This window comes from Mobula birostris, chromosome 5, assembly GCF_030028105.1.
Source record: "Mobula birostris isolate sMobBir1 chromosome 5, sMobBir1.hap1, whole genome shotgun sequence".
In the NCBI taxonomy this organism is placed as follows: domain Eukaryota; kingdom Metazoa; phylum Chordata; class Chondrichthyes; order Myliobatiformes; family Myliobatidae; genus Mobula; species Mobula birostris.
Window position 1 is genome coordinate 130,259,496 of NC_092374.1, and position 13,785 is coordinate 130,273,280.

At 40.7% G+C, this 13,785-nt stretch overlaps 1 protein-coding gene across 11 annotated transcripts in view; it reads right to left on the reverse strand.

The window, feature by feature from the left end:
- The window catches only part of neb (nebulin), a 355,138-nt gene that overhangs the window by 326,739 nt on the left and 14,614 nt on the right, over window positions 1–13,785 (reverse strand). For all 11 annotated transcript variants that reach the window (XM_072258677.1, XM_072258676.1, XM_072258675.1 and 8 more), the window contains exons 3-5: window positions 1,599–1,628; window positions 1,281–1,322; window positions 1,136–1,177 (exon numbers count right to left, since the gene is read on the reverse strand). In XM_072258677.1, the coding sequence (XP_072114778.1) occupies window positions 1,136–1,177; window positions 1,281–1,322; window positions 1,599–1,628 (114 nt within the window). The remainder of the gene's footprint in view (window positions 1–1,135; window positions 1,178–1,280; window positions 1,323–1,598; window positions 1,629–13,785) is intronic.

Genomic DNA, 13,785 nt, shown 5'->3' on the forward strand with positions numbered 1-13,785 from the left:
AATGATCACATTTGCAGCAGCTCACAAGATTCATTCTGATCTTCGCTCATCTGCATTAGCAAAAGCTCCCTTCCGGAAAACGCTATTGGGCTAATAAAATAAATATTTCATGCCATCTTAACAGTTTCTTCCCCCAGGCAATTAATCTGATCAACCATTCTAGTTAGGCCCCCCACCCCCCTCCTCTCTATCTATTAGCCCCATCACTGCACTGCACTAACTATAAGCCACTTTCTATAATGCTGTTTACATTGTAAATAGATGCTGATATTCACACGCATTTTATTCCACACCTGTATTTCTAAGTTTATTTTTAAATAATGCTTTATCCTGTGTAATTTTTGAATGTTGTTCAACACAAAGTCCGCTATGGATGGTCCCAAGCCCGGATGCGAAAGGAGGAGGGTTGGGCATGAGGCTAGCAACTCCATCCTGTAAAAACCCATTGCTGCAGAAACACCAACAGAAGCTCCAAAGACCTCATCTCCAGGAGAGGAAGGACCCTCGCTTTGAAAGGCGTATGAAGTCGCGTGGTGAAAATGGAAGCCACAGGTCCAATCAGCCTCTGGCCCAGGACAGAGGACACTGGGGTGCTGCTGTTGGCGGCCCATGTCGCTTAAGGGGTGATGGGCTTAAGAAGTGCCAACACACCAGAGCAATTTCCTAATGCATTGCAATGTTGAAACAGGTTCGCAGGTCTGCCAAGTGAGATGGGAAATGTACTGACTTCAAATAGGCATATTAATCATTTATTTACAAACAGTAAAAATTCGACCAAACATTCATGTTCCCCAAGTCACAGACAGTACAAAGCAGAATACTCAACAAGCATACATGCATTCAACAAACATACTTAGCTAAAAGTGCATGTGGTACTGACCTTCCCAATCTTCTTGCCTTAAACAAAGGAAGAAGAGAGCAAGCCCTTTCCATGTGCTATTTTATATACCCAGGATATTGGAAACTGGACACTATGCAGATATGCAATGGGAAAAGCAGCTGCCGCTTCTAAACTAATCAATCACAACGGAAGTGACTTTCAACAATCAGAATAAAGCACACAGGACATACATGTAAATGAATATGGCAGATAAAGTTGATCCTTGATCCTTAAATATTCTCTAATTATTCTCACCTCTATTCGCTCCTTTCGAACGATTGTCTGTGGTTCCGAATACTTGTAGGAAAGAAAACGAGCAAGTTAGCAGCTAGGCAAATCATTGAAGCACACAGGATTTATTCTGCCCTTTGATTAACAAATATTCACTAATTATTCTCACCTCTGTTCTCACCTCTCGAACAACTGTTTGAGGTCCATAGGACTAGTGGAAAAGCAAAAGATTGCCATTCAATAGTTGATGCAAAGAGCCACATTCCACCCCAATTAACAACATGCAATGTATAAATAATATTCACCAATTATCATTCTCACTTTCAGTACACACATTTGTAGCTCTGAAATCTCATAAGAAACCATATTTCTTTGAGTAGCTAAAAAAGTTGTTACGATTTGTGCAATAAAATATGAAACAATTCTACAATTCAAGGCTAACACCTCCAAATACTTGCAAATAGTTCAGATTTATTACTATGCTCACCTTTCGAATGATTATCTGTGATTCAGGACCCTTATGAGAAAGGAGAATGTTAATTAAACAACTAAATAAAAGGCGTCACATTTTCTGCAGCAAAGTTTGCATCCGGTAATTTTGCTGAGAGTCAGATTTGGAAGTTGCCATGCAATATCAAGCCGCCTGCTACAAAGCATTAATGGACTACTGCGATCACTATTGCAAATAACTGAATTCATCAGCAAGCAGGAAACATTGCTAACATTAAAAAATAGAAAAAGTTAAAATAGTCAAAGGACCAGTAGAGAGAGAGAGAGAGAGAGAGAGAGAGAGAGAGAGATGGATTTGATGTTTTAGGTTGATGGAACAGGGTGGATGTCACCTTTCATATCGATTCCGCTGAAAGGTGATCTATGTAAAACCATTAATGCCGTTCTACTGTCTGCAGATGCTAATTGTTCTGCAAAGTGTTTCCAACATTTTCTGTGGAGTTTTCCTGACTTGCTGCAAATGTAGCATGTTTCCTAACATTCTTCTAAGAATATCATACAAATAATCTCAAATTGAATTGTGAATATATTGTACAGTATGAGAAACATTGTTTAATATGTCTATTTCAGAACTCCTGTCCATTTCTTTAAATCTATTCAAATTATATTGGCTAGTCCATTTGCTATACTACTAACTAAAGGTAACTCCTTATTCCACCTATGTGTATATTACCACTAAACCACAGGAAAACTTTACCTTTAGCTTAATGTGAAAATGCCATATATCTGAATTATAATAGAATAAGGTTATGTCCAATCTGTTAATTTGTCCACTTGCTCTGTTTGATCAGCTGTATAGATCTAACATTTTCAATATTCATTTTTGACTTATTCTCGTTTGAAACGTTAATTTCAATTGCATTGAAATTATTTGCAATTCTTCCAGCTTTACAGACTATATTTTTCGAGAAAAATTTTTCTTCAGCATTGAGGCGTAGTTGTGGGTAAATGCCCCACTTCAATTGAGATGAATTTGTGAAAACATTAGTTTCCTGTCAAAACTGGAAAAAACTCAACCTTGTTCCTGCAATCATAATCTTAGATCCTAATGACGTTTTGTGTTAAACATTACCCTTGTAAATAGCAATATTGCTCAACAGACATATTACAATGCAAGCGTTTTAAATTTCAAGCAGACTGAGCATCAAAAGGCATTGAGCAATTTTTTTAAGCATCCATGGATCATACTGTCACCATGCTGATACTTACTGAATGCAGCATCTCCCCTTCACCCCATAGTATGGGTGACACAGAGGAGGAGTCCACCGTAACAGCAAGATGTCCTACAAAGTTTCCAGGTGAGCCAACATTAACTCGATTGGATCAAGAGCTTTGGAGTTTGCTGTATTATAGAATTTCCCAGATTTATTCCTGCCATTTCGTGATAGTGCAGTTCACTTTGCTTTCAAACCCACTTAATGCATTTATTAGGTCAGCTTTCAGAAAACTATTGCTTCAGAATTGGAACGTAGTTCAATTAAATTCAAGATTCCGGATCATGCATCTTTTAACCTGCAATAAGTGACTCGTAAAAATGTGAGCCTCGTTCTAAATGCATGATTTAACTGTGTATGCATAAAGGGTTAAATTAACAAGGTGCACATATTCTATCAGCTCTCATTATTTCCCCCAGTTTCATAATATTGCTGCCACAATCCTCAAGTAGTCCACATATACAAGTAGCAAGTGGATATAAAGATCAGATCTCACTTGAAACAAGAAGAAAGTAACTTGACTCAGTGTCAACCAAGACTTTGAGATGAGAGCAATGGTGAGTACTAAGAGAGGAAGGTCATGAACGAGCATAACAGCTGCTGCCTTGAACAACAGAAAGTCTTGACACGACAGAGAATTTTAGCCAATCTCTGCAAGAGAAAGTGGAAGGAAGTTGCATGGCTTGAGATGCTCCTGAGAGTGTCCTTTTGGTCAAAACAATCACAACACTGGCAGAGAAAAGCCAGATAAATGCGGTAGAGCTACAAAAGCTATCTCCAGAGTATGCATGGCAGGAATATTGTGAGCAGTTTTGGGCCTCTTATCTGAGAAAGGATGTGCTGACATTGGAGAGGGTTCAGAGGAAGATCACAAAAACAATTCCAGTATTTAAAGGCTTATTGTATGAAGAACAATTGATGGCTCTGGGCCTGTACTAACTGGAATTCAGAAGGATAAGGGGCGGATCTCATTGAAACCTATCAACTGTTGAAAGGCCTCAAAAGAGTGGATGTGAAGAGGATATTGCTTATGCTGGGGGAGTCTAAGACCTGAGGGCACAGCCTCAGAATAGAGGGACATCCATTTAGAATGTAGATGGGGAAGAATTTCTTTAGCCAGAGAGTGGTGAATCTATGGAATCTGTGGAGGCCAGGTAATTGGGTGTACTTAAGGCAGAGGTTGATCTATTATTGATTAATCAGGGCATGAATGGATATGGGGAGAAGTCAGGAGATTGGGGCTGAGAGGGAAATGGATCAGATATGATAAAATGCTAGGGAAGATTCAAAGGGCCAAATGGCCTAATTCTGCTCCTATATCTTTATGGTCTTAAAATAACTTTCAGCAAATTCAGCTGCATGAAGGTTATGGTAAAAAAAACGTGCAAAGTTAGTTTAATGACTCAGAAGCTGTGGCCAGTGAAGCAGCTAAGCATTAAACAGTATGCTTATATGTTCTGCATAGACATGCTTTGTTGGGGAACAGTATAAGAAGAGGTCAGAATATCTACTTGAACTCAAGCTTGGGAGCACACTATACAGTCAGGAGCATGAACCTTTCAGTATACACACAGAAAACAAGAAAGTGCTTTAAAGAGCAGATAACACAGAGGAAATTAAGAGTATTATGGTGATGAAAATTGGCCTGTTCTAAGATTCCACAGATTCACCACCCTCTGGTTAAAGAAATTACTCCTCATCTCTGTTCTAAATGGATGTCCCTCTATTCTGAGGTTGTGCCCTCTGGTCCTAGACTCCCCCACTATAGGAAGCATCCTCTCCACATCTACTCCATCTAGGCCTTTCAATATTTGATAGGCTTCAGTAAGGTTCCTCCACTTTCTTCTAAAAAGGTGGAACTTTCATGTAAGGGATACTGAAGCATTTCATCTATTGCAAAGTGCAATTACAAGTGCAATTTTCCATCACAGAGTAAAAACCACAGCCAGATTTCCAGAATAAATTCCAAAACATATGGAGAGACTGGCATGAGCTGTTCTTATAGCTATAACAGAAGCTGTTTGTCAGAGGTATTTCAATTTAAAATGACAAAATGTTTTAACTATCAGGAAAATAAGGGGGCATATGCTCAGCACGACACTGAACACAAGTCGTATTTATTTTTATTTGTTTACAGAGATACAACATGGAATAGGCTCTTCTGGCCCTTGGAGCCCCATTGCCCAGCTATCCCTGATTTAACCCTAGCCTAACCACAGAACAATCTACAATGACCAATTAACCTACCGACCGGTACATCTTTGAAATGTGGGAGGAAACCGGAGCACCCAGAGGAAACCTGGGCAGTCACGGGGAGAACGTACAAACTCCTAACAGGGAGTGGTGGGGAACAAGAAAGTGGATTTCATCAGAGGAAGGATACTGTATATCCACAAACAGAAGCCACTGAGCAGAAATCGATACAGCACTGAAGCCAAAGGTAACGAGAGTGAGTTGAGCATTTATAACACTTACGGTGCCAGTAATGAATGGCAAAGTTCAAAATGACTTTAGGTAAAAATGTGACTAAATTATCATTGCATTGACATGAATGTTAAAATGTCAGCATCTGCTCAATAATAAACAAGGTCAGAACTTAAGCAATTCTGCCCTGTATCCTTAACAAAGGAGGACAGACATTGAAGAATAGGCCAGATGAAATGTTTATTTAGTCGAACAGTCAGGAAGTAGAGCTGCTAATGGCTCTAGTTAATTAAGCTATTTGTTTATTACTGATGTACAGCTCACTTCAGAAAATAGAAATTTGACCAAAAAGAAATTTAAAATCACCTAGTGACATGCTGCTGCTAAAGAAAGGAGAAAGGTTCAATATTCAAAGTAAGTTTATTATCAAAGTACATACAGTATCTGTTACCATATACACCCTGAGATTCATTTTCTTGTGGGCATTCACAGTAAATCCTAGAAACACAATAAAATCAGTGAAAGACCACACCCAAGAGGAAGGACAAACAACCAATGTGCAAAAGACACCAAACTTTACAAGTACAAAAAGAAAGAGTAAAAAAGAAATAATAATAATAATAATGGATAAGAAATAAATATCAAAAACATGAGATGAAGAGTCCTTGAAAGTGAGTCCAGTTCAGTGGGAACAGTTTAATTTTGGGGTGAGTGAATTTGGATGAAGTTATCCCCGCTGGTTTACAAGCCTGATGGTTGAGGGGTCTCTATACAACTACAATGAATCATATTTTGTACGCCACAGTTCCTGAGATTACATTGGATTGCGTAGATGGATTGAGAGTTTAAAAGAAGCCAGCCAGGCTAGGCTGCACAATTTTTGCACCATAGTCCCCGAGGAGACGTTGGATTGTGTAAAGGGAGAGACAGTTTAAAGAAGCGAGCGGGGGTAGCCGGTTCATTTTGCACGCCAGAGTTTCCGAAGAGATATTCGATTGTGCATTACTAGGCACTTGGCAAGATCCAATAACAAAGAAGCCAGTTTTAAGTAGAACTGCCACTATAGGGGCAGGCAAGTGTTAGAGTGGAGAGTTGAGGCTTTGGCTCATTGAGGCTGAGATTGTAAGTAGATTTTTTTCTTTATTTATTCTTTCTTTCTTATTGCACATTTAGAGCAGTGGGCATGCCCAGCAGGTTAGTAGAATCCTCCTCTTGTGGGATGTGGGAAGGCAGGGAGACCTTCAGTGTCCCTGATCACTTCACCTGCAAGAAGTGCGTCCAGCTGCAGCTTCCAACAGATCATGTCAAGGAGCTGGAACTGGAACTGGATGAACTTCAGATGATCCGGGAGGCTGAGGGGTTGATGCACAGAACATACAGGGAGGTAGCTACACTCCAGGAGCAGGACACAGGTAACTGGGTGACTATCAGGAGGGTGGAATGGGATAGGCAGCCAGTTCAGAGTACACCTGTGGCCATTCTCCTCAAAAACAGGTATACCACTTTGGATAATGATGGGGAAGGGGGGGGGGGAAGACCCAGCAAAGAAAAGCCACAGCCATCAGGCCTCTCGAACTGGCTCTGTAGCTCAGAACAGAAGAGATGAGCTGAAGTGAAAAGGGATTTGTTGGTTACGGGAAAAGAAAGGAGGTTCTGTGGAAGAGATTGAGATTCCTGAATGTATGTTGTCTCCCAGTTGCTAGGGTCAGGGACAACTCAGATTGTGTCCACAGGATTCTTAAGTGAGAGGGTGAGCAGCCAGAAGTTATGGTCCATATCGGTGCCAATGACATGGATTGGAGGGGTGATGAGGGTTTATGGTAGAACTAAGAAATAACAATGATCTGACTATGTTAAAAGGGTTATATTGTAGACACCCAACAGCCTGTGGGATTTAGAGGAGCATGTTGGAGACTGCTGCAAGAAACATAATGTTGTGACAGTAGGTGATTTTAGTTTTCCACATATTTACTGGGACTCCCATCCTGTAAAAAGGCTGGATGGGAAAGGGTTTGTCAAATGTGTTCAGAAGAATTTCCTCACTCGGTACATAGAAGTCCCAAATAGAGAGAGTGCGATAACCTATCTCCTATTATTGAACAAGACAGGACAGGTGACAGAGGTTTGTGTGGGGAACACTTTGCATCTAGTGATCATAATGCCATTAGTTTCATGATAATTATGGAAAAGGATTGGTCTAGTCCTCAGGCTGACATTCCAAATAGGAGAAAGGCCAATTTTAATGGTTTCAGAAAGGATCTGGTAAGTGTAAATTGGGTCAGGTTGTTTTCTGGCAAAGGTGTTCATGGTGCGTGGGAGGCCTTCAAAAGTGAAATTTTGACAGTACAGAGTTTGTATATTCTATCAGAATCAAAGACAAGGATGACAAGTTTAGGAACCTTGATTTCGAGAGATATTATGGCACCAGTTAAGAAAAAGGTGCATAGCAGGTACAGGCAGGAAGGAACAAAGAGGTACTTGAGGATTATAAGAAATGCAAGAGAACACAAGAAAGAAATCAGGAGGGCTCAAAGAAGACATGAGGTTGCTCTAGCAGACAAGGTGAAGGAGACTGCTGGCGGCAGTGGTGGAGGCAGAAATGATGGGGTCTTTTAAGAGACTCCTGGATAGGTACATGGAGCTTAGAAAAACAGAGGGCAATGGGTAAGCCTAGGTAGTTCTAAGGTAATGATGTGTTTGGCACAGCTTTGTGGGCTGAAGGGTCTGTATCGTGCTGTAGGTTTTCTATATTTTCTATATTTCCATAGAGACCTACGGGCTTCTGCATATATATTAAGAGCAAAAGGATTGTAAGAGACAACATTGGTCCTCTATAAGATCGGACCGGTAAACTGTGTGTGCAGCCAAAAGAAATGGGGGTGATCTTAAATGGATATTTTGCATTTGTATTTTCTCTAGTGATGGACACAGTCATAGAAATGAGATAAACAGCAGTGAGGTCATGGACCCTATACAAATTACAGAGGAGGATGTGTTTGCAGTCTTTTGGCAGATTAGGGTAGATAAATCCCCAGAACCAAATGCGAGGCTGCTGCAAAGATTGTAGAGGCCCTAGCAGAGATATTTAAATGTTCCTTAGCCATGTGTGAGGTATGAGAAGATTGGAGGATAGTTAATTTTGTTCTGTTGTTTAAGAAAGGTTCCAAGAATAAGCCAAGAAATATAGGCTGGTGAGTCTGACATCAGTAGTGGGAAAGTTATTGGAAGGTATTCTAAGGGACTAGATTTTTAAGTATTTGGATAGACAGGGACTGATTAGGGATAGTCAACATGGCTTTGTCTGTGGAAGGTCATGCTAACCAATCTCATGGAGTTTATTTTCGAGGAAATTACCAGGAAAGTTGATAAAGGCAAAGCAGTGGATGTTGCCTACATGGACTTTAGCAAGGCCTTTGACAAGTTCCGCATGGGAGGTTGGTCAGGAAAGTTCAGTTGCTTGGCTTTCAAGATGGGGTAGTAAATTGGATGAGACATTCGTTTCATGGGAAAAGCCAGAGAGTGGTAGCAGCTGGTTGCCTCTCTATCTGGAGGCCGGTGCTGCAGGGATTGGGGCTGGAGCCATTGTAGTTTGTCATTTATATCAACAATCTGGTTAATAATGTGGTTAACTGGATCAGTAAATTTGCAAATGGTAGCGAGATTGGGGGTGTGGTGGACACCAAGGAAGTATATCAAAGCTTGCAGCAGGGTCTGGACAGAGGGTAGAACAGAGGGATCTGGTAATACAGATCAATAATTCCTTGGAAGTGGTGTCACGGGTAGATAGGGTCATTAGGAAAGCTTTTGGCACAATGCCCTTTATAAATCAATGTATTGAGCATAGGAGTTGGGATGCTCAGCTACTCAGCTACTAAGCTTAATAAGACTATAACTAGAGGTCATGGGTTAAGGATGAAAGGTGAAATGTTTAAGAGGAACATGAGGAGGAACTTCTTCACTCAGAGGATGGTGGAGTGTGGATCAGGCTGCCAGCACAAGTGGCGAATGCGGGTTCAATTTCAACATTGAAGAGAAATTGGACAGGTACCTATTTGGGAGGGCTATGAAGGGTAATGGTCTAGGTGCAGGGAATCGGCAAATTAATGGTTCAGCATGGACTAAATGGGCTGAAGGGCCTGTTTCTGTGCTGTAGTGTTCTATCATTCTATGACTCTATACCATTAGCAGGCTAGATACAAAATAAATCAAGTGTAAGCCTGACCTGTACCATATCCATTGAAGCACAAACTGGAAAAGGGTTACAAAGCAATGGATTAATAAATATGATTCAGAGTGACTGGGCAACTCCAACTGTGTTGGCCCTCAACTGGACAAAGACTACCTGCTGTGTGTTGATTAAAAGGTGATATTGAATCAACAAGTAATTTCTCAGCTCGCAGTCGGATTGGAACTGCCCCATAGGTTTGTTTAGCTAATGTGAACAAAGAGACTCTGAAATGTTTGGCAATTAATGATTTTTACTTCTATCCAAAGCTAGTAGCATGGAATTATTATAGTTAATATTTCAGATCAGAATGTACGGTATACTGCAAGATACCTCAGAGTATGGAGTAGAAGCTGATATCCATCCTTTGATGGACAAATGTCAAGAGAAAACAGCTGAGTTTATATCATGCCAATTACTGGAGAGTGAGAGAACTAATTCTTCAAGTTTATTGTCATTCAGCCATATACATGTATACTATCAAATGAAACAATGTTCCTCTGGACCAAGGTGCACAACACAGTACATGTAACTCACTCACACACAACACATAAAGTAATATTGCCACAAATAATAAAATATATGCCAGAAGTCTGACATTTAGCAACATGTTAAAAAGTAAACAGCAAATGTGGAAAATGGACTGTATGCCTATGAACGATCTGTGGCTGAGAGAACTGGCAAATACTTTACATTTGGAGAGACTGAGACTATGTAATGAGGACAGAGGGAAAATCTTTGAAAGGATATGGGGCCCTGTATTGGACTTTCTTACGGGGTGAGGACAGAGGTTTCTTGGTGCGGTGCTCCTCTGCTGTGTATATTTACTTTTGCCTTTATATTTTTCTCCCCTATGCTGCTCAATATTTAATTTGATTTTGTTATGGTTGTGATTTTTGTGGATGTGCTGTATTTTTGTGTGTTTTTTTTGTTTGTAATAAATAAAAATAAAAATATCTTAAAAAAGTAAACAGTATAATGCTACTGGTGCTTCACAAGTGTTGAGATCTGGGTGTTGGCAGGGAGTTCAGTAGTCTTATGGCCTGAGGGAAGAAGCTGTTTTCCATCCTAATAGTCCTTGTCCTAATGCTGCGGTACCTCCTGCCTGACAGTAGAGGATCAAAGAGATTGAGGGACAGATGAGAGGGATCCTGAACAATCCTTCCTTAAATTGAGGAGGAGTTGCATATAAATTTCATAAAATCCACCATCCTCCAGACTTAAGTGGTGCAAGATTTTCAAGACTATTGAATATCATCCAATTAATCCTCCAACACATTGCATTATTAAATTATATTTTTATAGTTTATTTTACAATAGTCATGTAATATATTTTCCAGAGTATGCAATAAGATTTAAGGGAGCAAAGGAAGCAGGTAATTTTCCAGTGAACATGGGAAGCAGTGAGTTTAATGGGAGCACAAGAATTGTGCCTCTGATATGTAAGAAGGAATAGGGGCCCAGAAGCCATGTGTCAAACTCAACTGGTAGGGATTTCCAAACAATCGGCAATCAGAGTTTTACGTTATTAGGAACTTGTTGTCAAACTAAAGACTGAGAGTCAGAATAAATGGGCCTTTCTCTACCCGGAGGGGTAGGAGTAGACTTCATAGGATCAGCTCTTGTCTCTCAATCATAAATTGCTTATATCAAGAAACTGGAGGAAGGGGTATCCAAACTTGCTAATGGTTCCTTACAGGGGAGATAAGTTCCCACCACCTAGTAAATGCTCCCAATGGTGTGCATCTCAGATAGCCTTGACAACCAAGTCCAGTTCCAGGCCTTTACGTGTGGCTTAGCCAAGCCCGGTGGAGCCATTTCTACTGACAGGAAAAGGGGCTATTGGCGCCATAAAACTAGTCACTTCGGGCAAATGGGACTCGTCAGCTGTGGTTGGCAGCTCACCTAGGAGAAGGAAAACTCTGAAATCAAACCTCCCTAGCCTTGCGGCTATGCCCATTCAAGGGGTAGGCTTTGGGAGTACTGGAGCTGAGGTCCCTAAGGCAGACCTACATCGAGTTCAATGCTGACTGGCAGCTCCTACAATGCAGCTGGTGCTAAACTGGATCCGTCTCTGCGAGCAGAGGGTGAGCCTTGCCCATGGGCAACAACTTGCTCTCCATATTGTACTGCCCTGCCTTATGGACCACATAAACAGCATCTATTGTCAATCCCATCCAACGGAAGCCCTCTGAATGACACAAAAGTAGGTGCGAGTGCATATTAAGCTGAGGAGATCAGGACTAAAGGATATAGATAGGATGAGTGAGTGGGTGAAAACTTGGCAAGTGGAGTTTAATGTCAGGGAAGTGTGAGGTCATGCACTTCAGTGAGGGCAACCTAAAGGCAGACTACATTCTAAATGCAGAGCGAAGTACAGCAATCCAGGTAAACTTTTGGATGAATTGCAACAAGTTAGCAGGCAGGTGCAGCAAGTCATTAGGAAGGCAAATGTCATCTTCGTCTTTATTTCAGGAGTTTTAGGATTTAAATGGGTGGGGGTTGGTGGAGATATGTCTCTACCAAGGGAGGTGTAAGTCACTTCTTCCCTCTGCGAGTCTGAAGGTCACCCTTGTACAAGGGGTAGCACCTGCTTAGCCCCCGATCAGGGTCACGTGAAGCCATGGGAGCAGGTGGTGGATGGTTGTATGAGCTACTGGTGCAAATCACAAGTCCTGGTTATGCAAACACTGGCATCAGGACACCAGGCAGACAAACTATGAAGAGCACTGATAATGGCTGGGATCACCCTTCCTGTAAAGACACTGCCCAGAAGAATGTAATGGTAAACCACTTCTGTCGAAAAACTTGCTAAGAGCAACTATGGTCACAGAACCATGATCACCCATGTCATACAACATAGCACAGAAAGATAATAATGATGAGATAATTAGAAATAGCTAAGTATTGTTACAATATACTGGCACTGAAGACAGTCCAAAATTTATTCAGTTGGGTAGTTCCTGGGAAGAGAAGATTGTTCTAACATGAATTACCGAAGAAATTAGTGCTGCATTCTTTGAATTTTTAAAGGAGGCTTGGCACGGCAGATAAAGAGATATTCATACGTGTGGGAAAACCTTCAACTAGGGGTTGATAGAGGAAGGTCATAAGTGGAAGAACAGAGTTGTCATTCCAAATATGTTGAGGAAACAATGAAAGTTTTCACACTGAGCTCTGCAGTATTATGAACATGAAGGTGATATCCATATGTTTTGTTAACTTGCTGTGGTGAGCTAAAGATCTAGAAGCATGGAAGGCAAGTGCCAACATTATAGGGCTAAAGCCAGCAAAGACACCTTTGCAGAATTGAAATAGGACCAGTAAATGATGAAGATTCTCAGCAGATCTGCCAGCCACTGTGAACAGAGAATTTCAAGTGGATGTCATTTACAATATTGGAAACGGCCGGTAAGCCCTTCCTAAAAAAGAGCACTATTATTATTGAGAAGAGAGAACTGATCATCTCTTAATATTTATAGATAGTCACTCAGAAAGAATCAAGGAGAGACATGTTAGCACGACGCTGTTACAGCTTGGGGCGTTGGAGTTCAGAGTTCAATTCTGATGTCATCTGTAAGGAGTCCGTACTTCCCCGTGGAAGAGTGGCCGTTCTCCGGGTGCTCTGGTTTCCTCCCACAGCCCAAAGATATACTGGTTCATAGGCTAATTGGTCATTGTAAATTGTCCGTGATTAAGCTGGGGTTAATCAGGAGTTGCTGGGAGACTTGAAGGGATGGAAAGCCCTGTATCTCAATAAATAAATAAATATCAGATCATGAACTATGACAGAACATGTTATTGAGGAAAGGAGATCCAGCTTCTCATGTCATAGATTTCACAGGAGCTAATTATCCTTTGTTTCATTTACCTTATGAAACAAAAATTAAGCACACACTTTTGTCACCATCAATTTCATTTGGTGCTATGAAGAGATCAGTGAGAAGCACTGAAGAAGCACGTTTTACCAATTAAGAATGGAACAATGATTAGCAAAGTCCTTATTAAACTGCAGAACAATGCCATAATCAACAAGTTAAATAACATGCAGAACAAATATGATTGAGCTTAGTTCCATGAAATCTTGAAGGAAAGGTGTAAAGAAACTGTTGAGAAGAAAGAAAATGATGACAAAGTTGTGGACAAAACCTTTGTTTGTGTCTTAACCACAACCTAAAATGAAGTATCAATGGCAAGGTAACCCATCTTGTGAAAATAGGAGACATAATCAGAAGTTTACATATAATTGGCTCGATCCAAGTTAAGGACGTGCACGTGAACATTGGTGTTATATGATTGTG